General features: G+C 42.9%; 1 protein-coding gene across 1 annotated transcript in view; it reads right to left on the reverse strand.

The window, feature by feature from the left end:
* The window catches only part of CRIM1 (cysteine rich transmembrane BMP regulator 1), a 772,316-nt gene that overhangs the window by 441,922 nt on the left and 305,557 nt on the right, over positions 1–24,837 (reverse strand). Inside the window, exon 3 of the mRNA XM_040429546.1 lies at positions 5,724–5,966. Coding sequence (XP_040285480.1) covers positions 5,724–5,966 — 243 coding nt within the window. The remainder of the gene's footprint in view (positions 1–5,723; positions 5,967–24,837) is intronic.

Here is a 24,837-nt window from a genome sequence, read left to right on the forward strand (position 1 = left end):
GCCACTAGTGTGAAAGCGCTCATAGCAGCGTAGTAACACCCCCCCCCCCTTTCCCAGGAGCAGTGGGCTGCGGCACTTGCCCAGGTATGACGGGACGGGTGCTGACGCCGGCCCTGATTCTCTGGCTCAAAGTTCATTTAATGCCGCTGTCTTCTCTGGGTCAGAGTTCACAGAAGCAAAATGGAAATTTGTTCTGTGGTCAGATTAATCAAAATGTTTCATTATTTTTAGAAACCACGGATGCCGTGGACTCAAGAAGAGAGGGACCTTCCAGCTTGTTTTCAGAGCACAAACCAAAAGTCTGCATCTCTGATGGTATGGGGTTGCATTAGCGCCTATAGCATGGGCAGCTTACACATCTGGAAAAGCATTATCAATGCTGAACAGTATATAGCGGTTTTAGAACAACATATGCTCCCATCCAATGTCTATTTCAGTGAAGGCCTTACAAATTTCAGCAGGACAATGCAAAACAACATACTGCGTCCTTTACAAAAACATAGCTCCACAGAAGAAGAGCTTGGGTGCTGGACTGGCCTGCCTGCAGTCCAGACCTTTTACTAGTAGAAAGCAAAAAATACAGTTCTGTTGAGCAGCTTGAAACCTAAATCAGACAAAAATGGGACAACATTTCTACCTAAAACTCCAGTAATTGGTCCCCTCCAGACATTCACAGACTGATGCTTAAATGTCTCAAGTTTTTTAAGATGTATTGTTGCTATCGAGTTGTAAAGGAGTTACTGTATTTTTGGGACTGTAGGACACACTTGTTTTCCCCAAAAGTGAGGGAAAAGTGGCAGTGAATCTTATAGTCCGAATGCTAATGTTCGCTTCCATTATGGAAGCGGTCATCAGCATGCGGGAGGCACAGGGAAAGGAGGGCAGTGCTGCGCTGGCTGGTTGGGACTGGGGGCTGGGGGTTCTGATGTGAGTCTAATGGAAGCTGGGGGGGGGGAATCTGATCTGAGGCTGATGGAGCTTGGGGCTCCAATTTGGCATCTGATGAAGAATGGGGATCTAATTTGGGGGTCTGCTCTGAGGTCAGATGGAAAATATAATTTTTTTCTTATTTTCCTCCTAATTCCAGATGCGTCTTATAATCGACAAAAATATTGAATGTCTCACTTTCAATATCTGATATGTGTTCTAGGAAATATGATCTACTGTGAATAAAATATGGATGTATGACATTTGGAAATCATTGCATTCTGTTTTTACTTACAACTTACCATTTTACACAGCATTCCAGCTTTTTTGGAATTGGTATTGTAAAAGATATATATATATATATATCTCCACCTTGGCCAAATTAATTAAAAACCCAGTTTTTCACAATTCCTGACATTTAATCCTAGCACACATTCCCTTTCTCAGGTCAGTTAGGATCACTACTATTAAAAGAATGTGAAATGTCAGAATAGTACTAGAGACAAAATTTATTTCAGCTTTTATTTCTTTCATCACATCTCCAGTGGCTACGAGGTTTACATATACATGGTTACTATTTGGTAGCATTGCTTATTCTTACCATTAAAACAGTGCTGAAGAATAATCAAGTAGAACAATCAGGTACAAAGTCGTTTTTGCATCCTCAATCGCTTCCCCCCCCCCCCCCCAAAAAAGTGGGCCTTCTTCTGAATTGTGTTGTTTTGGTGTCAGCTAAATTGATTTCTGCAGGCCTCATTCAAATCGACGGAACAGTTTGAATCTTCCACATGGGCGATACGAAACGTGTGAAAACGGGACAGTTTTGCATGCAAGCGGGAAACAGTTTGGTTGGTGCTTCCGTTTGTTGTTTTTCCATCTGGATTGCATCCACTTGTCATCCGTTTTTCACACCCCTGACAAAAACCGAAGAATAATACACAGCATTTCACATATATCCATTGAAATTAATGGGTCAGTGTTCAGTCTGGATGCTGTTGGTTCACAAAACAGACCACGTACGGACAGACAGATCGCCTGTGTGAACCTAGCCTTAGGTTGTAGGCAATCTTGTGGACCCCAGATGTCACTTAATAGTTAAAATCAATCAGTAAAGCAGTGTAGCCCGAGCCTAAGGCCTCATGCACACGACTGTATGTGTTTTGCGGTCCGCAAATTGCGGATCTGCTAAAAAACGGATGACGTTCCGTATGGCATCCGTTTTTTTTTGCGGGTCCATTGTAATAATGCCTATCCTTGTCCGCAAACTAGAAAAAAATAGGACATGCACTATTTTTTTTGCGGAGCAACGGAACGGACACACTGATGTGGACAGCACACGGTGTGCTGTCCGCGTTTTTTGCGGACCCATTGAAATGAATGGGACCGCATCCTATCCGCAAAAAAAACTGAACGGACACGGAAACAAAATACGGTCGTGTGCATGAGGCCTAAGTGAGAAGAAAATGTAATTTGCAGTACGCACACACATTCCTCTCCGCTGTTGAATCACATACATAGTAAGTTTCATTCATATTTCCTGTGTATGACACACAAACAAATGCCAGAACAACACTCATTTACAGCAGGACAGGCTCCCCATAAAATCTGCTAACAATGCAAGGAGCGGGTGCAGAGTATTTTTATTGATTCATTTGGTATTCTCTGCGATAGCATCTATAGCTGTGAATTAATGTGCTAGCAATCCATAGAGGAACATCAGAGAGTGGGGAAAAAAACATCACACACATTTCAGTGCTTCAGAGAAACTGTGAACTTGAAGGCACGCTGAGAAATGGCAATCTTCAAAAGTTTTCCTCCACCTAGTTAACTTTCAAGTACTCATTTATGGAATGGCAGTATGGCATCCCAAATCTGACAAAAGTCACTGTCATCCATCACTGGATATCCCAAATGTCTACATCACATCTTGTGAAAATAGATTTACGACTTAAAGAGGATCTGTCAGCAATCCTGGGTAAATACATTAAATAATAATGCTGCTGGAGCGTCTTCTCTCTGCATTGTGCTGACCGTCTCAAAGAACGTGTGTGAATGTGAACGGTTAACTGGACGTTACTATTCCCATCTTTCATTTGCTGGGTATTTGCAGACTGCCAGGATCCCCCTTCACAATGAATGTCGTCTGACAGCAGCTCTGATGGTTGGATGTCCAGCCCTTATCACTGAACTCCTGACAGAACTCATGAACACTCATTATGCCGTAGCTCAACTACTATCATAAGAATGTAGCTTAAATGAATGTCTATGAGGTGTCAGGAGTTCAGAGATAAGGGCTACAGATCTTGGTGTCAGCTGCTTTCTGATGGGATTCACTGTGAAAGGATATCCTGCCAGTCTGTAAATACAGAGAAACTGTATAGGGAAAACTGAAATTTTTTATAACAACAAACTGAATACAAAAGGTTTTTTTTTAGCCCCAAATGACTTTACAGGATAAGGCCTGTTTCACAATGCCAGCCTATTTCTGGTAGATAACAGGCTGCCAGAGCTATCTGGATCCGGCATTGCTGGACATTACCGGAATGGCCACTGTCACGACTGTGACTGATCCAGACAGGTCTGGGAGGAGAAGGTCGCAGCGACTTGCTACTCGCGATAGCTTGTGAGTTTGCTCCGTGGTTCAGGGTATGTCATCTGGGTTTTGCCTTGTGAACCTTTTTGTCCTGACTGGGAGTTTGTAGGCATCCTTCTCAGGTGAGTCCTGTCTGCCACTCCCAGCTACTATATTAGTTTCAGTTTCACTTGCAGTCATTGCCAGATATAGTCCTTACTTCCAGTTCTATTCTGACCATTGAAGGAGATCGTTTGATGGTGTTGCTGTGGAGCTCTTGTCCGGCGTGGACTATCGTGATTGGGATCGCCTTCTCTGCTCGTGACTGGATAAGTCTATCTCTGCTATAGTTTGTTTGTTGCTGTCTTCCCCTGCTGTTCTCCTAGACATGAGTGATGGTGACTAGTGCTCCCATCGGCCTTTCCCCACTCTAGGCTTGTTAGGGTGACTGAGGGTTTAGGCATCCAGCTCGCCGCACGGGTTCACACCCCGTCTAGGGTATCAGGGCAGACAGGTGCCGGCTAAGGGTTAGTCAGGGGTGGCCATACTATTCCCATCCGTAGATAAGGGTCCCCCTTCCCCTCCGTCTGGTGCGACACGACTGCTGCTGGGATAGCAGTTTGTGACAGATTGGTTGTTGGGGGCAACTAAGGCTACTTTTACACTCACGTTTTGTGCGGATCCGCTATGGACAGATCCTTTCAGATAATACAACCGCATGCCTCCGTTCAGAACGGATCCGTTTGTATTATCTTTAACATAGCCAAGACGGATCAGTCTTGAACACCATTGAAAGTCAATAGAGGACGGATCCGTTTTCTATTGTGCCAGATTGTGTCAGTGAAAACAGATCCGTTCCCATTGACTTACATTGTGTGCCAGGACGGATCCGTTTGGCTCAGTTTCATCAGACGGACACCAAAACGCGGCAAGCGTTTTGGTGTCCATTTCCAAAGCGGAATGGAGACTGAACTGATGCATTCTGAGCGGATCCTTTTCCATTCAGAATGCATTAGAATGCAATCTGCTCCGTTTTGGACCGCTTGTGAGAGACCTGAACGGATCTCACAAACGGAAAGCCAAAACGCGAGTGTGAAAGTAGACTAATACAGTTCTACTTTACATCAGTTTGATAAATCTCCCCATATATACATACATATAGATATAAGTGGCATCAGTTATTGAGCGCTGTACCAAACTGCCTTACCCAACCCCTGCTTAGCTAGTTGTAGCTTTGCACACTGGAGCTGCAGGTATGATATGAGTATTATTCTCTATACACATGACATTATTTTGACTGTGCCATTTATATTTCTGAAACTTTAGCTTCTAGTAACAGATTTAATGCCATTACATTGTGGTCGGAACCGTGATACACATTTTTATTAAAGTCTCATTGGTTACAAGTGTAAAAGTGGTTGTTAGGCCTCATGCACACGACCGCAAAAAACAGATCCGCAAAAAATACGGATGACGTCCGTGTGCATTCTGTATTTTGCGGAACGGAACAGCTGGCCCCTAACAGAACAGTACTATCCTTGTCTGTACAAGGACAATAATAGGACATGTTCTATTTTTTTGTGGAATGGAAATACGGACATACGGAAACGGAATGAGCACGGAGTAACTTCAATTTTTTTGCAGACCCATTGAAGTGAATGGTTCCGCATACGGTCCGCAAAAAAAAACGGAACGGACAAGGAAATAAAATACGTTTGTGTGCATGAGCCCTTATTAGGTGCCATTAATAATGCTACATACTAGGGTCAAGTGCACTCCTTTCCCCTCTAAATGCTATTTCATTCTCCGCACTCAAAAGCTTTTTGCCTTGAAACTCTACAAGCATTAATTGCGCGTTTAAGCCTCCGCTTCTACAATAAATGCTACAAAGTCAACTTTACATTTAGCAATTCAGCCGAATCCATTTTAGCAATGATAAAAGGACAATGCGAGTTACATAAAAAGCAAATAGGGTAGCGATTATTGTGTAGTAAACCTGTGACACTTTTCATTAGCAAAGATCGCACCTCAAGGAGGTTATGTGAATTCAGAAAAGAAATGCTCCACTTAAAGAGTCACAAGTACTTTAGTGAGAGCTGGATAACGCAGGAGGTGTCGGCAGAGAGGTAAATTCTGCCATCATCAAAGCCTTCATCTTTACACAGTGCCAAGACGAAATGGCTTTGTGACAGGGGGCTGAGTAATAAGAAACAACTTATCTTACCTGGTTTGCATTCATAGAGGTCGCAACACTCCCCGGGCTTGCCTGATGCTTTGGACACGACAATGTTTAGATAGCCCGGCTGGCAAACCTTCCTCAAGCACCCTGCGGGATTGCACACACATCGGCTGGGCAGCGGGCAACATTCCCCAGGAGGAGCGTAGCCTTCAATGAGGACCGAGTCTTCTGCACATCGTGGTGAAAACTGCACTTCACATCGGGCGGTGGAGCAATCCGGCTTTTCCTCTGAAATAAAAGATTATGGAGACTGCAGTTAGATAACCCAAAATAATATTTTCTGATCAACTTAAGTCATTCAACTGTAAATGATGTGATTTATACTTATTTATATACTTATGGTATACTTATTCTATGGAAGTATGTGCCACAGCTCCATGGAGGACATCCAGTGCTGGCACATTTTTTCTTTGAGTCTGCTGAAACCGCTTTTCCAACTAAACCTATGCACCGACCCAGGATGTGTTAAAGTATATGGGTGGGCTGGACTTTCTATCTTCACATAACTTTCCATGGGTTAAAGGCATCCCAAATTTGTGACCTTTCGCGTACATTTGACAGGCCAATATTTACAATAACAGTCAATGGTAACTTTATCAACACACAGCAAGAAAAGAAACTCATACTTAAAGGAGTATTGCAGTTTTTTTTATGTATTTGTTTATGTAATCGTAAATCATACAATTTTCTAATATTTTATATATATATATATATATATATATATATATATATATATACATACATGCAAAAGAAGACACATGAAAAGTAAATAGGACTAGTAATGGATTCATGATTTTCATGTGGCTATTACAGTAACTACATTACTGTGTGTATTTACATGGCTGCCTGTCTGTAGGTGTTTTGCAAAATGGCTACCTGTCTCTAGGTAATATTGTTATTTTGGTAATTCAATTCAGTGCAAAAAAAATGGGCTATACAATTTTTTTTTTCTTTAGGGAGAGGTAACTGTATGGATATAATAAAGGTCTGCAAGCAAAATTTTAAACAGATGTATATTAGAAAAATCAACATCCTATTCTCTAAATAAATAAATAAATGTAATCATTAAAATTGAATTACTTCTTTAACTGTATGGCCAAAATATGGTGTGTATAGAGTCTATTAGCATCAACTGTCAGCAAACACAAAATACGCTTACAACTAGTAATAAATGAGTTTCTACGAGGCCTCAAATGTAAGTGGTTATATCACTGAATATGGGAGCGTTTATCAATTTCCACTTGTACTATATGTAGAGACACACTGATTTATGCGATCACTGTCTGTTGCAGGTGGGCGCAGTTTGGATGCATGTGGCCTACCCCACCGAAGGCCGACTGCTCTGGGTATGTGTGGCTTGGCTGCATGTTGCCTCCCCCACCATCGGGCCAGTCTGTTGTGGGTACATGTGGCTTGGCTGCATGTGGCCTACCCCACCAACAGGCCATTGTCTGCTGCAGGTAGGTGTGGCTAAGCTGCATGTGACATGCTCCACCATCAGGCCATTGTCTGTTGTGGGGTGGATGTGGCTTGGCTGCATGTGGCCTGCCCACCGTCAGGCCACTGTCTGCTATGGGTAGGTGTGGCTTGGCTATATGTGACCTGCCCCACTGCTGGGCTACTGTCTGCTGTGGCTTGTCCACATGCGGTCTCTACCAGGCCATACCCTCAAGGTAGCGGCTAGGGGTTTAATAAAACAGCAGATTTCAGTTGCAAAATTGGTAGCAGGTCAGGATAGACACATGTGCAGCACAGTGGCTCAGTGGTGCCTTGCAGCGCTGGGGTCCAAGGTTCGAATCCAAGGACAACATCCACATGGAATTTGTATTTTCAACTCATGCTTGCATGGGTCTCCTCCAGGTACCCGGTTTCCTCCCACACTCCAAAGAAATACTGATAGGTAGCTTAGATTATGACCCCCATTGGGGACAGTGTGATGCTAATGTCTGTAAAGCGCTGTGGAATATGTCAGCGCTATATAAATGAATAAAATGAATAAATATTTGTTATAAAGAGATGTCATGCTTTGATATATATATATTTTTTTTTAACTTCATATTGAACTAAATATTGCATGAACTTGCATGAAACAACTAGTTTCTTCATCTCAGTGATTTCAAGTATTATGACCACTGAAGTGAACTTGCAATTAAGCTGACGGGTGCAAACAGTCATACCTTAAGTTATTAATATTAATAATGATGGTAATAGCAATATATATGCTAATAGAATCTACTTCACAGGTTAACAGGTTCAACTTGGGCATGCTGTGCCCTTCAGGGAGAACCAGCTTATGTCAGCAGAGTTAGTGGCCCAGAACACACAGGCGAAAAGACAGGATGCTCCGAAAATATCACTTTTCACCCTTTACATGCCAGATGAGAGGGTTCAAATAAAAAGCAGCCCTCCAAACTCTGCTCGACTGTATAAAGATGTACAATAAAGTAATAGGGGGAGAGTTATCAGAACTGCTGGCTTAGCTGCCCATAGCAACCAATGAGATTCCACATTTCATTTTCCAAAGGACGACTGAAAAATGAAAGGTGAAATCCATTTAGTTGCTATGGGCAACTAATCCAATTTTCCTTTACACTTTATTACACATCTCACATAACTATATACCCCTGACTCTGACGTCTCTTACTCCACAAACAGTAATAATAGACAGTTATGGCCAGTTCGCATTTTTCGCCCGCGAACACATGCGGGCTGCCATCTTTTCTCACAAGTCCGGCGAGGCACAGGTACGTCCTTACCTGTGCCTGTGCCAGGAGCCGTTCTGAAATCAAATGCGGTCAGTGGGAGCAGGCAGTTCCGAGAACACCACCAGGGGCCTTCATCGGGCTGTTCTCGGAACTGCCTGCTCCGGTGACCGCATTTGATTTCAGACCGGCTCGCGCACAGGCACAGGTAAGGACTTACCTGCGCCTCGCCGGACTTGTGAGAAAAGATGGCAGCCCGCATGTGTTCGCGGGCGAACAATGCGAACTGGCCATCACTGACAATAGACAACACTTCTATCTATCTATCAATCTGTATCTATCACATTCTTTATTCCATCTTTCTATCGATCAATCTTATCTATCATATATATCATGTCTATCAACTTGCAGGATGACAGGCCGAACTGGATGGACAAATGTCTTTTTTCGGCCTTATGTACTATGTTACTATGTATTTATCTTATCTATCGTATCTATCTACCTACTCCATTGTTTTTTAGCTTATTTGTACATTTTCAACTACTCTTAAAGAGGACCTGTCACCTCTCCTGACATGTCTGATTTATTAGCATCATGCATTCCCCATGTAATAACCATTCCGGAGCATCTATTCTTATGACTCTATGTTGTGCTATTCCTTTATTATTTCTACTAGAAGTTATGAATAATTGCTAGCAGTCTGTAGTAAGGGTACAGAGGGGAGGTAACCATTTGGGGGTGTACCTAGCCAGTCGTAATATGTCAGCACTGATTGGATAGAGTGAGTCTGTGCAGGTACACCCCCCCAACTGGTTACCTCCCCTCAGTACCCTTACTGCAGACTGCTAGCAATTATTCATAACTTCTAGCAGAAATAATAAAGGAATGAGACAACATATAAGAATAGATGCTCCAGAATTGTCAGGAGAGTTGAAAGGTCATCTTTAACCAAATTTCATTTAGGTAAATGTGACCTCTTCCTTCAGCTCCACCAACAATAAACAATTTGCAAAGTACACAAGTCCAGCCTGACAGCGGCGGAATGAGCCAGCCTCTCCCAACATGATTCATGGGCACACAAATATCTCTGATGTTATGTTAGGTGAGCACTGAAGGCTTGAAGTAACTACAAGACAGTCTTCACTGAACCCTTTCACTAATGCATTTTGAAATGAGCAGCAAATGAGTTGGAAACAGGAGAACATCATAGATCAGGGACATAATCAAATATGAATTCCAAACTGTTGCTACTTGTGTATTCAGGGGCGCGCTGTCGAGCAATGTATCAGAAATCTCAATGATTTGTGGAGGATCCTCTCCGCTCCATGCTAATAACGCTCTGCTTTTAAAGCTTGCCACGAAAACTTTCAATAGCATATTAAGGCCGGGCGCTGGATTTGTAATGCACTGGAAGTTCTGCAGACATGAATGGTAGTGCGGGATTCTTCTCCTTTGTAACCTAGCTCCTTTCAGAATATATAAGCTGAAAGTATCAGCGGTGGAACAGGAGAATCGTTTCTGCTAAACGGTATTTTATTTTTAAACACAAGAGGCAATCTAACCTTCAGGTAATTTGCCACCGGTGAATTCACGCCGCACAATGATATTCCAGGAAGAAGCAGCACCTATTTATACTGCATGGCTAGAAAGGAAGACTGCTGCTGATTCCAGGGGATGGGAGGCATATTTTACCTTTTTCATTAACCAGATACAAATATATGTTTTATACCAGTTTTCCCTTAAAGGGGCTATGCCATGATTGATGTAAAAAAATGAAAATCAGACATCATTTAGTACATGACTAGCTCTTTCTAACAAAGCTAGAACCAGCCCTGTACCTCACATGGGTCCAGAGATCTCCACATTTAGTGCTCCAATTGCTCTGCTAGATTATCTTCAGCCTGGCAGCTCAGGGGCGTGTCCTTTCTGCTGCAGTTTTCTCCCTGTAACTGCCACAGCTCCTAACAAAACATATGGCTGATGGCAGTTGAAGATTTAAACAGAGCACGTTCGACCAGCTCAGTGAGACGGACAAAAAGATAAGGAAATGAACAGACAGCAGGTGGCGCTATACAGATATATTTTATTGAATAGCTCACTGGCTATATTAAATATTTAATTAGATGCAATTACAAAAGTTTACAGATTCAGGGGCTGGTTTGAAAAATCTAGAATATGTTTTGTGACACAACCCCTTTAACCACCTCCGGACCGCCTAACGCAGGATCGCGTTCCGGAGGTGGCAGCGCTGCGCACAGTCACGCATATACGCGTCATCTCGCGAGACGCGAGACTTCCTGTGAACGCGCGCACACAGGCGCGCGCGCTCACAGGAACGGAAGGTAAGAGAGTTGATCTCCAGCCTGCCAGCGGCGATCGTTCGCTGGCAGGCTGGAGATGTGTTTTTTTTAACCCCTAACAGGTATATTAGACGCTGTTTTGATAACAGCGTCTAATATACCTGCTACCTGGTCCTCTGGTGGTCCCCTTTGTTTAGATCGACCACCAGAGGACACAGGTAGCTCAGTAAAGTAGCACCAAGCACCACTACACTACACTACACCCCCCCCCCCGTCACTTATTAACCCCTTATTAGCCCCTGATCACCCCTAATCACCCCTGATCACCCCATATAGACTCCCTGATCACCCCCCTGTCATTGATTACCCCCCTGTCATTGATCAACCCCCTGTAAAGCTCCATTCAGACGTCCGCATGATTTTTACGGATCCACTGATAGATGGATCGGATCCGCAAAACGCATCCGGACGTCTGAATGAAGCCTTACAGGGGCATGATCAATGACTGTGGTGATCACCCCATATAGACTCCCTGATCACCCCCCTGTCATTGATTACCCCCCTGTCATTGATTACCCCCCTGTAAAGCTCCATTCAGATGTCCGCATGATTTTTACGGATGCACTGATACATGGATCGGATCCGCAAAACGCATCCGGTCGTCTGAATGAAGCCTTACAGGGGCATGATCAATGACTGTGGTGATCACCCCCCTGTCATTGATTACCCCCCTGTAAAGCTCCATTCAGATGTCCGCATGATTTTTACGGATGCACTGATAGATGGATCGGATCCGCAAAACGCATCCGGACGTCTGAATGAAGCCTTACAGGGGCATGATCAATGACTGTGGTGATCACCCCATATAGACTCCCTGATCACCCCCCTGTCATTGATTACACCCCTGTCATTGATCAACCCCCTGTAAAGCTCCATTCAGATGTCCGCATGATTTTTACGGATGCACTGATAGATGGATCGGATCCGCAAAACGCATCCGGACGTCTGAATGAAGCCTTACAGGGGCATGATCAATGACTGTGGTGATCACCCCATATAGACTCCCTGATCACCCCCCTGTAAAGCTCCATTCAGATGTCCGCATGATTTTTACGGATGCACTGATAGATGGATCCGATCCGCAAAACGCATCCGGACGTCTGAATGAAGCCTTACAGGGGCATGATCAATGACTGTGGTGATCACCCCCCTGTCATTGATTACCCCCCTGTAAAGCTCCATTCAGATGTCCGCATGATTTTTACGGATGCACTGATAGATGGATCCGATCCGCAAAACGCATCCGGACGTCTGAATGAAGCCTTACAGGGGCATGATCAATGACTGTGGTGATCACCCCATATAGACTCCCTGATCACCCCCCTGTCATTGATTACCCCCCTGTCATTGATTACCCCCCTGTAAAGCTCCATTCAGATGTCCGCATGATTTTTACGGATGCACTGATAGATGGATCGGATCCGCAAAACGCATCCGGACGTCTGAATGAAGCCTTACAGGGGCGTGATCAATGACTGTGGTGATCACCCCATATAGACTCCCTGATTACCCCCCTGTCATTGATTACCCCCCTGTAAAGCTCCATTCAGATGTCCGCATGATTTTTACGGATGCACTGATAGATGGATCGGATCCGCAAAACGCATCCGGACGTCTGAATGAAGCCTTACACGGGCGTGATCAATGACTGTGGTTATCACCCCATATAGACTCCCTGATCACCCCCCTGTCATTGATCACCCCCCTGTCATTGATCACCCCCCTGTCATTGATCACCCCCCTGTCATTGATCACCCCCCTGTCATTGATCACCCCTCTGTAAGGCTCCATTCAGATATTTTTTTGGCCCAAGTTAGCGGAATTTTTTTTTTTTTTTCTTACAAAGTCTCATATTCCACTAACTTGTGTCAAAAAATAAAATCTCACATGAACTCACCATACCCCTCACGGAATCCAAATGCGTAAAATTTTTTAGACATTTATATTCCAGACTTCTTCTCACGCTTTAGGGCCCCTAGAATGCCAGGGCAGTATAAATACCCCACATGTGACCCCATTTCGGAAAGAAGACACCCCCAGGTATTCCGTGAGGGGCATATTGAGTCCATGAAAGATTGAAATTCTTGTCCCAAGTTAGCGGAACGGGAGACTTTGTGAGAAAAAAATTAAAAATATCAATTTCCGCTAACTTGTGCCAAAAAAAAAAAAATTCTATGAACTCGCCATGCCCCTCATTGAATACCTTGGGGTGTCTTCTTTCCAAAATGGGGTCACATGTGGGGTATTTATACTGCCCTGGCATTCTAGGGGCCCCAAAGCGTGAGAAGAAGTCTGGTATCCAAATGTCTAAAAATGCCCTCCTAAAAGGAATTTGGGCACCTTTGCGCATCTAGGCTGCAAAAAAGTGTCACACATCTGGTATCGCCGTACTCAGGAGAAGTTGGGGAATGTGTTTTGGGGGGTCATTTTACATATACCCATGCTGGGTGAGAGAAATATCTTGGTCAAATGCCAACTTTGTATAAAAAAATGGGAAAAGTTGTCTTTTGCCAAGATATTTCTCTCACCCAGCATGGGTATATGTAAAATGACACCCCAAAACACATTCCCCAACTTCTCCTGAATACGGCGATACCACATGTGTGACACTTTTTTGCAGCCTAGGTGGGCAAAGGGGCCCATATTCCAAAGAGCACCTTTAGGATTTCACAGGTCATTTACCTACTTACCACACATTAGGGCCCCTGGAAAATGCCAGGGCAGTATAACTACCCCACAAGTGACCCCATTTTGGAAAGAAGACACCCCAAGGTATTCCGTGAGGGGCATGGCGAGTTCCTAGAATTTTTTATTTTTTGTCACAAGTTAGTGGAAAATGCTTTTTTTTTTTTTTTTTTTTCATACAAAGTCTCATATTCCACTAACTTGTGACAAAAAATAAAAACTTCCATGAACTCACTATGCCCATCAGCGAATACCTTGGGGTCTCTTCTTTCCAAAATGGGGTCACTTGTGGGGTAGTTCTACTGCCCTGGCATTCTAGGGGCCCAAATGTGTGGTAAGGAGTTTGAAATCAAATTCTGTAAAAAATGACCTGTGAAATCCGAAAGGTGCTCTTTTGAATATGGGCCCCTTTGCCCACCTGGGCTGCAAAAAAGTGTCACACATCTGGTATCTCCGTAATCGGGAGAAGTTGGGGAATGTGTTTTGGGGTGTCATTTTACATATACCCATGCTGGGTGAGAGAAATATCTTGGCAAAAGACAACTTTTCCCATTTTTTTATACAAAGTTGGCATTTGACCAAGATATTTATCTCACCCAGCATGGGTATATGTAAAAAGACACCCCAAAACACATTCCTCAACTTCTCCTGAATACAGAGATACCAGATGTGTGACACTTTTTTGCAGCCTAGGTGGGCAAAGGGGCCCACATTCCAAAGAGCACCTTTTGGATTTCACAGGTCATTTACCTACTTACCACACATTTGGGCCCCTAGAATGCCAGGGCAGTATAACTACCCCACAAGTGACCCCATTTTGGAAAGAAGAGACCCCAAGGTATTCGCTGATGGGCATAGTGAGTTCATGGAAGTTTTTATTTTTTGTCACAAGTTTGTGGAATATGAGACTTTGTATGAAAAAAAAAAAAAAAAAAAATCATCATTTTCCACTAACTTGTGACAAAAAATAAAAAATTCTAGGAACTCGCCATGCCCCTCACGGAATACCTTGGGGTGTCTTCTTTCCAAAATGGGGTCACTTGTGGGGTAGTTATACTGCCCTGGTATTCTAGGGGCCCAAATGTGTGGTAAGGAGTTTGAAATCAAATTCAGGAAAAAATGAGGAGTGAAATCCGAAAGGTGCTCTTTGGAATATGGGCCCCTTTGCCCACCTAGGCTGCAAAAAAGTGTCACACATCTGGTATCCCCGTACTCAGGAGAAGTTGAGGAATGTGTTTTGGGGTGTCTTTTTACATATACCCATGCTGGGTGAGATAAATATCTTGGTCAAATGACAACTTTGTATAAAAAAATGGGAAAAGTTGTCTTTTGCCAAGATATTTCTCTCACCCAGCATGGGTATATATAAAATGACACCCCAAAACACATTCCCCACCTTCTCCTGAGTACGGAGATACCAGATGTGTGACACTTTTTTGCAGCCTAGGTGGGCAAAGGGGCCCATATTCCAAAGAGCACCTTTCGGATTTCACAGGTCATTTTTTACAGAATTTGATTTCAAACTCCTTACCACACATTTGGGCCCCTAGAATGCCAGGGCAGTAGAACTACCCCACAAGTGACCCCATTTTGGAAAGAAGAGACCCCAAGGTATTCGCTGATGGGCATAGTGAGTTCATAGAACTTTTTATTTTTTGTCACAAGTTAGTGGAATATGAGACTTTGTAAGAAAAAAAAAAAAAAATCATCTTTTTCCGCTAACTTGTGACAAAAAATAAAAAGTTCTATGAACTCACTATGCCCATCAGCGAATACCTTAGGGTGTGTACTTTCAGAAATGGGGTCATTTGTGGGGTGTTTGTACTGTCTGGGCATTGTAGAACCTCAGGAAACATGACAGGTGCTCAGAAAGTCAGAGCTGCTTCAAAAAGCGGAAATTCACATTTTTGTACCATAGTTTGTAAACGCTATAACTTTTACCCAAACCATTTTTTTTTTACCCAAACATTTTTTTTTTATCAAAGACATGTAGAACTATAAATTTAGAGCAAAATTTCTATATGGATGTCGTTTTTTTTGCAAAATTTTACAACTGAAAGTGAAAAAGGTCATTTTTTTGCAAAAAAATCGTTAAATTTCGATTAATAACAAAAAAAGTAAAAATGTCAGCAGCAATGAAATACCACCAAATGAAAGCTCTATTAGTGAGAAGAAAAGGAGGTAAAATTCATTTGGGTGGTAAGTTGCATGACCGAGCAATAAACGGTGAAAGTAGTGTAGGTCAGAAGTGTAAAAAGTGGCCTGGTCTTTCAGGGTGTTTAAGCACTGGGGGCTGAGGTGGTTAAAGGGATTTTCCCATGAACCTTCTCCTATTGCAATGTATAGGCAATGCAAACGTAAAGATTTAGTCAACTGGAAATAATTACAAACAGTGCTGCATCCACGCTTCTCTACATACTTGCTCCATGCTTGTAGTCCAAACATATTGTCCCCTTGGATATATGACCATGAAGAGCAGTTCTACCTATGGTTGCATACAGATACCAAACATGGATTCTGCCACTGGCGAATGCACTTTTTCAGCACATGTGCTCTTTCTCTGAACAGGCTGAAGCCCATATCAAAGGCTGAGTTGCTTAGTAGAAGAAAGATGGGTCGAGACTGACAGCAAACCCTGATTCTGCCCCAGTCTTGTGCACACTGAACTCTTATTGTCACAGGCAAACACCCACCATGGGCATGCAGGTCAGATAAAAGCATGGCCCACCTGGGAGAAGTCTGGGGGTGTCTAGATATAGAGCCCTATTCCCACTAAGGCCTTTTTCACACGGGTCCCGTGGTCGTGCTGCGGCCAGAAAAATGCGGACCCATTTACTTGAATGGGTCTGCGATCCGGCCGTTCCGCAAAAAAGATAGGACATGTTCTATCTTTTTGCGGAACAGAAGTACAGGACGAAACCCCACGGAAGCACTCCGTAGTGCTTCCATAGGGTTCTGTTCCGTGCTTCCGTTCCGCACCATTCCGCATCTACGGATTTGCATTGAAGTGAATGGGTCTGCATCCGTGATGGGAAATGCCCACAGAACGGCACCCGTGTATTGCGGATCCGCAATACGGCAACGGGGCGCACACGCCCGTGTGAAAGAGGCCTAAGAGTTAGGAGTTGAGCAGCTAAGTCTGAGCTGAGCCGGTGCAGTAGTGGTCAGTGCAGGCGGAGCAGAGCAGTACCCATAGAGTTCTAAAGAACCGTTGTTGTACCCAACCTTTCTACCCACCCAGGTGCTGTACCTCAGACCTGCCGTTTCTAGTCTCGTGGGTTGGTCATCTGAAGTAAACTGATCCTGGTTAAGTTCCCGCCTTCTGCCTCTTCCTTTTATGCCAAGTTGAAAAGAACAAGCGCTGGCAATTACAAGAAGACACTTTAGCGCCACTTGCTGTTAGTTTTTTTTTTTTATTTCTTTGTCCTGCTCACTGAGATTACTGCACATGCTCATTTTCACCCTTGAACTGCCTCCTGAGCTGTGATAGGGAGAGCTGAGACACGCCCCCTGAGCTGCAGCAGAAAAGACACTCCCCTTGAGCCTTCAGCTTGATATAAATCTAGCAGAGCAATGAATGGGGAGATCTCTGGATCCATGTGAGGCACAGGTCTGGTTCCAGCTTTGTTAGAAAGAGGTTGTCATGTATTCATTTCTAACATTAGTCATGGGATAACCCCTTTAAGTCTTTGTAAAGCCAATTCATTACAAATTTGTGATACAGTGGGATGCGAAAGTTTGGGCAACCTTGTTAATCGTCATGATTTCCCTGTATAAATCGTTGGTTGTTACGATAAAAAATGTCAGTTAAATATATCATATAGGAGACACACACAGTGATATTTGAGAAGTGAAATGAAGTTTATTGGATTTACAGAAAGTGTGCTATAATTGTTTAAACAAAATTAGGCAGGTGCATAAATTTGGGCACTGTTGTTATTTTATTGATTCCAAAACCTTTAGAACTAATTATTGGAACTCCAATTGGCTTGGTAAGCTCAGTGACCCCTGACCTACATACACAGGTGAATCCAATTATGAGAAAGAGTATTTAAGGGGGTCAATTGTAAGTTTCCCTCCTCTTTTAATTTGCTCTGAAGAGTAGCAACACGGGGGTCTCAAAACAACTCTCAAATGACCTGAAGGCAAAGATTGTTCACCATCATGGTTTAGGGGAAGGATACAGAAAGCCGTCTCAGAGATTTCAGCTGTCTGTTTCCACAGTTAGGAACATATTGAGGGAATGGAAGACCACAGGCTCAGTTCAAGTTAAGGCTCGAAGTGGCAGACCAAGAAAAATCTCGGATAGACAGAAGCGACGGATGGTGAGAACAGTCAGAGTCAACCCACAGACCAGCACCAAAGACCTACAACATCATCTTGCTGCAGATGGAGTCACTGTGCATCGTTCAACCATTCGGCGCACCTTACACAAGGAGATGCTGTATGCGAGAGTGATGCAGAGGAAGCCTTTTCTCCGCCCACAGCACAAAAAGTGCTGCTTGAGGTGGGCTAAAGCACATTTGGACAAGCCAGCTTCATTTTGGAATAAGGTGCTGTGGACTGATGAAACTAAAATTTAGTTATTTGGCCATAACAAGGGGCGTTATGCATGGAGGAAAAAGAACACAGCATTCCAAGAAAAACACCTGCTACCTACAGTAAAATATGGTGGTGGTTCCATCATGCTGTGGGGCTGTGTGGCCAGTGCAGGGACTGGGAATCTTGTCAAAGTTGAGGGACGCATGGATTCCACTCAGTATCAGCAGATTCTGGAGACCAATGTCCAGGAATCAGTGACAAAGCTGAAGCTGCGCCGGGGCTGGATCTTTCAACAAGACAACGACCCTAAACACTGCTCAAAATCCACTAAGGCATTTATGCAGAGGAACAAGTACAACGTTCTGGAATGGCCATCTCAGTCCCCAGACCTGAATATAATTGAAAATCTGTGGTGTGACTTAAAGAGAGCTGTCCATGCTCGGAAGCCATCAAACCTGAATGAACTAAAGATGTTTTGTAAAGAGGAACGGTCCAAAATACTTTCAACCAGAATCCAGACTCTCATTGGAACCTACAGGAAGCGTTTAGAGGCTGTAATTTCTGCAAAAGGAGGATCTACTAAATATTGATTTCATTTCTTTTTTGTGGTTCCCAAATTTATGCACCTGCCTAATTTTGTTTAAACAATTATAGCACACTTTCTGTAAATCCAATAAACTTCATTTCACTTCTCAAATATCACTGTGTGTGTCTCCTATATGATATATTTAACTGACATTTTTTATCGTAACAACCAACGATTTATACAGGAAAATCATGACGATTAACAAGGTTGCCCAAACCTTCGCATCCCACTGTACATAGGGCAATGTTGTGTACCTGAAAACCACCATTCCTTTGCATAGTATTGTAATTCAATGTACAGTATATTTTTGCACCCAATCCGAATAAATCTATACCATCAAACCATACTCTTAGGGTCTATTCACACGTCCGTAATTTGGGTCCGCATTCGTTCCGCAATTTGCAGACCCATTCACTTTCAATAGGGCTGGAACGGATGTGAATCCGCATCCGCATTTTCGGGATCCGTATCCGCATTTTTTCGAGATCCGTTTTTTCGGGATCCGCAATTCCGTTCCTGGAAAAAAAATAGAACATGTCCTATTCTTGTCCACAATTGCGGACCGGAAAAGGCATTTTCTATTATAGTGTCTGTGATGTGCGGAACACAAACTGCAGATCGCACATTGCAGGTGTCAGTGATTTGCGGAACCGCAAAACACTTACGGACGTGTGAATGGACCCTTATGGCGGGTTTACAAGGCCCTATGTTCGAGCTGCCCATGTAAAGGTGCCGCAGACTAGGAAAACTCTTGTTTATCGGGTCAAATTATCTTTGGTGCGGACATCTCAATCTTCATTTCTGGGTATCAGATTGTGCTGTGTAAACAGTGAAATGCTGCCCACAACCAATGAAGACAAGCAACGGCAGTAGACATCACTCATCCTCATGCAGTGGAGGTGATCGCCGCATATAAATGCACCTCTCATCTCCACTGACGAGCAGGCAGCTATCGGGAAGGAACGTTTCCCAATAATTTTCTGCTTATTGGCGCAGTGTAAGTGCTCCTTTACTGCTCCTGCACATATAGTATGGATTTTTTATACGATGGCATCCGCCTACTCATAGCATTGCTTCTGTGCCACATGGGCGAGACTAAGGCTACTTTCATATTCGCGTTTTGTGTGGATCCGTCATGAACACCATTGAAAGTCAATGGAGGATGGATCAGTTTTCTATTGTGCCAGATTGGCTCAGTTTCATCACACGGACACCAAAACCCTGCAAGCAGCGTTTTGGTGTCCATCTCCAAAGCGGAATAAAGACTGAACTGATGTATTCTGAGCGGATCCATTTCCATTCAGAATGCATTAGAATGCAAACTGATCCGTTTTGGACCGTTTGTGAGAGCCCTGAACGGATCTCACAAATGGAAAGCCAAAACGCCAGTGTGAAAGTAGCCTAATACAGTTAGAATATTTGACTATTAAAGGCTATAATACAGATCCCATCACTGATGATCGCCTTCGGCCGGACTTGTAATGATCCTTAGATAAACAGTTTGTGAGGGAAGCTATGCTGATACAGAACATCATTTTGGTATTTAGAAAAGCAAACAGATCTTCGGTTTCTCTGTACTATCCTAATGTTTGCTGTTCACAACCTAAGAAGCCAAGGCTGGCTACCTCAGTGAAGTAACTTAATCAGAGGGTATAATCTTCTTGGAAGTGCAGAGCAAGTATTAATAGGAGCCGAGGAGTCCGCCAAGACATTTATTCGCAGTTAAACAGATTGGGAATGATTTTCCCATGCATTTCAGTGTCAAAATATGTAAATATGGATCTGCCTCACATATCAATTATCAGAGTCTGCTAAAGGTTGGGGACTCTGAACTGTTCAATAAAAAGCAGAATGAGGCCTCGTTCACATTTTCGTTTTTCACCGACGAGTGCTATCCGCATTTTCCACAGACAGAACACTCAGCCATTGACTTTAACAGTGGTTTTCCACTGGAAAAATCACAGGAGCATGCACTACTTTGGTATGTGATGCAGAACAAAAATGCCCATTGAAGTCCAGGGGTCCGTGAAAAATCACTGACACAAAACGGATGGCATCAGTGTTCTGTCACTGGTGTTTCAAGGACCATTGGTAGGAGATGCTCTGGATATTAATTTTCAGCTGAGCAGCATACGTGGAATATGGATGACACATGAAAGGCAAAAAAAATAAGACACATGGACCAAATAAAAATCCTTCACTGATTTTTTTTTCACAGATGTTAAAAGGAATGGAAATGTGAATGAGGCCTAATATCGTACCTGCCAAAAACCTGTGTTTATATAATAGCAAGTCATGCACTTTTCTAATATACCTTTCTTATTCAGGCAATTGACCCCTATATGCAGTAGAATGGTATAGCCCATGTAAAAGCCCTGTGTAATGTATCTATGACCCTACTGAAACATGGCATCATGTAAATTCTTGCATTCAGTAAGCAGCTATGTTACATGACCTACATGTGTTGGGTCAGCACATCCATTCATGTGATAAGTAAATAGGTGGTGGCATCAAGATTTCTATTACAGTTATTACTGTAACTACATCGCTGTATTTACATGGCTGCCTGTCTGCAGGTGACTTGTAAAATGGCTGCCTGTCTCTAGGTCATGTTGTCATGTTAATAAAGTTTACTGTAAAAAAGTCAAACATAATACACACAGATCTGTTACGAAACAGATACCGAAAGACATGATGAGGTACTGCTGAAGGTAATAATACTGTATGTACTGGATATCTTCTGCTCCTCAATTCACTACTGTTCACCTGTTAGATACCTGGACAGTTAAAGGGGTATTCCCATCATAATGATCACTGTTAAATCTCTTAATCATTTGACAGTGATTATTTTTGTAATTATATTTGATTAACCAATTCCCCACCCTTTAGGAGAAAATTCATCCCCACTTACCTCATTGTTGTCATTCGTTCTCCCATGGTTACAACCACCGCTTTTCTCTGCGCTTGTGCAGAAGACTTCTTTTTTTCTCCCGGCCAGGCCGCTCGCTGTCCTGAACGCGCACGCCGCCGCGGATGGGCAATGGTGACTTCTTCCTGGCCAGAATAGTACAGAGCCGCGAACGCACACGCCAGCTCTGTACTATACTGGCCAGGGATAAGTCACCATGGCGCATGCGCGGCGGCGTCCGCATTCAGTCCCGGCTGGGAGAAGATGTCAATCAAGATGAAGCTGGCCCCCAGCCAGGATCCAGGAAGTGAACGGCGCGCTGGCAGCAGGTAAGTATGAAAAGGCGCCATGGGAATACCCCTTTAACTGAGAGCCGGGTCACATGACGGCTCACATGACTGTCACCATGTTTAGTCCTATCCAGCTCTCCTATGGATGCACTTTACGTGGGCCATACCATTTTTTGGGATGTAGGGAGAGGCTACTCTGCAAGCAAAATGTTAAACAGATGTATATTAGAAAACTATTCAACATCCAATTCTCTAAATAAATAAATAAATGTAATCATTAAAACCAGAATATATTGTAAAGGCCTTTTTACATTGGCCAGCAAAATATTTTTTAAGAAGAGGGGAGAGAGGCATTTAAATGCACCAATAATCTCCTATGTATGGGGATTCCTGTTGTTGGCAACAATGATTTAATGTCTTATAACAAAGATGCGATCGACTAATGAAAAAGCGTCCATCAGGTGATCGTGGCATATTTACACAGGTCAATTATCGGAAAAGAGCATACCTAGGAAATGGTGCCCGATAACTGCCCCAATCGTCAGCCTGTATAAAAGGGTCTTTATTAAAAGGAAATTTAAGGATTAGAAAAACATGGCTGCACTCTTACAAAAACTGCAACACACATTTATTCAGGTTGTCTGTGGTATTTCAATAGAACTGACCTGTGACAGCAGACAAAACCTATGGACGTGTGTTTTTTTGTTTTTGTGAAGAAAGCATTCCCGCTTTAAAGAGGACCTGCCAGCTCAAAATGCAATGCAATCTGAAAGCAGCATGTTATAGAGCAGGATAAGCTGAGCAGCTTAAAGGGGCTGTCTCAATTCAGAAAATGACATTTATCATGTAGAGAAAGTTAATACAAGGCACTTACTAATATATTGTGATTGTCCATATTGCCTCCTTTGCTGGCTTGGTTTGCTTTTCCATCACATTATACAAGACTTGTTTCCACGGTTACGACCACCCTGCAATCCAGCAGTGGTGGCCGTGCGTATATGCACTCCAACAGTCGCGACTACTAGTGCCTGTGTGCTTTTTCCTATAGTGTGCAAGCACGGTCACCACTTCTCGATCGCAGGGTGGTCATAACCATGGAAACGAGCATTGTATAATTTGATGGAAAAATTAATTAAGCCAGTAAAGGAAGCAATATGGACAATCACAATACATTTGTAAGTTCCCTGTATTCCCTTTGTCTACATAATAAATGCCTTGATTGATATATATATATATATATATATATATATATATATATATACACACACACACTCACCTAAAGAATTATTAGGAACACCTGTTCTATTTCTCATTAATGCAATTATCTAGTCAACCAATCACATGGCAGTTGCTTCAATGCATTTAGGGCTGTGGTCCTGGTCAAGACAATCTCCTGAATTCCAAACTGAATGTCAGAATGGGAAAGAAAGGTGATTTAAGCAATTTTGAGCGTGGCATGGTTGTTGGTGCCAGACGGGCCGGGCTGAGTATTTTACAATCTGCTCAGTTACTGGGATTTTCACGCACAACCATTTCTAGGGTTTACAAAGAATGGTGTGAAAAGGGAAAAACATCCAGTATGCGGCAGTCCTGTGGGCAAAAATGCCTTGTGGATGCTAGAGGTCAGAGGAGAATGGGCCGACTGATTCAAGCTGATAGAAGAGCAACGTTGACTGAAATAACCACTCGTTACAACCGAGGTATGCAGCAAAGCATTTGTGAAGCCACAACACGCACAACCTTGGGCTACAACAGCAGAAGACCCCACCGGGTACCACTCATCTCCACTACAAATAGGAAAAAGAGGCTACAATTTGCACAAGCTCACCAAAATTGGACTGTTGAAGACTGGAAAAATGTTGCCTGGTCTGATGAGTCTCGATTTCTGTTGAGACATTCAAATGGTAGAGTCCAAATTTGGCGTAAACAAAATGAGAACATGTATCCATCCTCTGATGGCTACTTCCAGCAGGATAATGCACCATGTCACAAAGCTCAAATCATTTCAAATTGGTTTCTTGAACATGACAATGAGTTCACTGTACTAAAATAGCCCCACAGTCACCAGATCTCAACCCAATAGAGCATCTTTGGGATGTGGTGGAACGGGAGCTTCGTGCCCTGGATGTGCATCCCTCAAGATGCTATCCTATCAATATGGGCCAACATTTCTAAAGAATGCTATCGGCACCATGTTGAATCAATGCCACGTAGAATTAAGGCAGTTCTGAAGGCAAAAGGGGGTCCAAGACCGTATTAGTATGGTGTTCCTAATAATTCTTTAGGTGAGTGTATATATATATATATATATATATATATATATATATATATATATATATATATATACATATACACATACACACACACACACACACACACACATCTTTTGTGGGAAAAGATTTCTGTGAAGAGCTATCGGTACAGGGAGGAGGTGTTATTATGTACACTTATACACACAATGCTATCAATCACTGATAACTCCTCCCCCATGTACCGATAGGTATTTACAGGAATTAAAGTTAGAATTAAAAAGATCTAAATGTATAAATTACAGGTTTTACTGAATCTCTTCCCATAAAACAGTTTCTCCTGCTCTATAGCATGATGGGTTCAGATTGCAGATTCAGCAGCAGTTCACTGATTGTCAGTGATGGACAGCTATTAGCTATACAGTATATACAGTGTACATAAAGAGATAGCTGTCCATTACTGGCCTTAGGTGGGTAAAGCCGGATTTTAAACTCTGTGAACTACGAAGCCACAGAAGAACAAGAATGAAATAAAACAGTGCAAGTCAACACTGAATTTATGTATAAAACGATATCTAAATGCACTCAGCACCTTCTCTATAACATGCTCCTTGCAGATTGTGGAGTAAAGTTTACTGGCCCAATCTACTTTAATATAAAAAAAAAAAGCTCCACCTAATTGTATTAACAACCTTACGGAGTGTGGAAGTAATATCCTTAAAGGAGTTATCCAACATTACATCATACCTCACAGAGTGGTCTTACCTGGTCCCTGCT

The sequence above is a fragment of the Bufo bufo genome, chromosome 4 (assembly GCF_905171765.1).
Source record: "Bufo bufo chromosome 4, aBufBuf1.1, whole genome shotgun sequence".
NCBI lineage: Eukaryota > Metazoa > Chordata > Amphibia > Anura > Bufonidae > Bufo > Bufo bufo.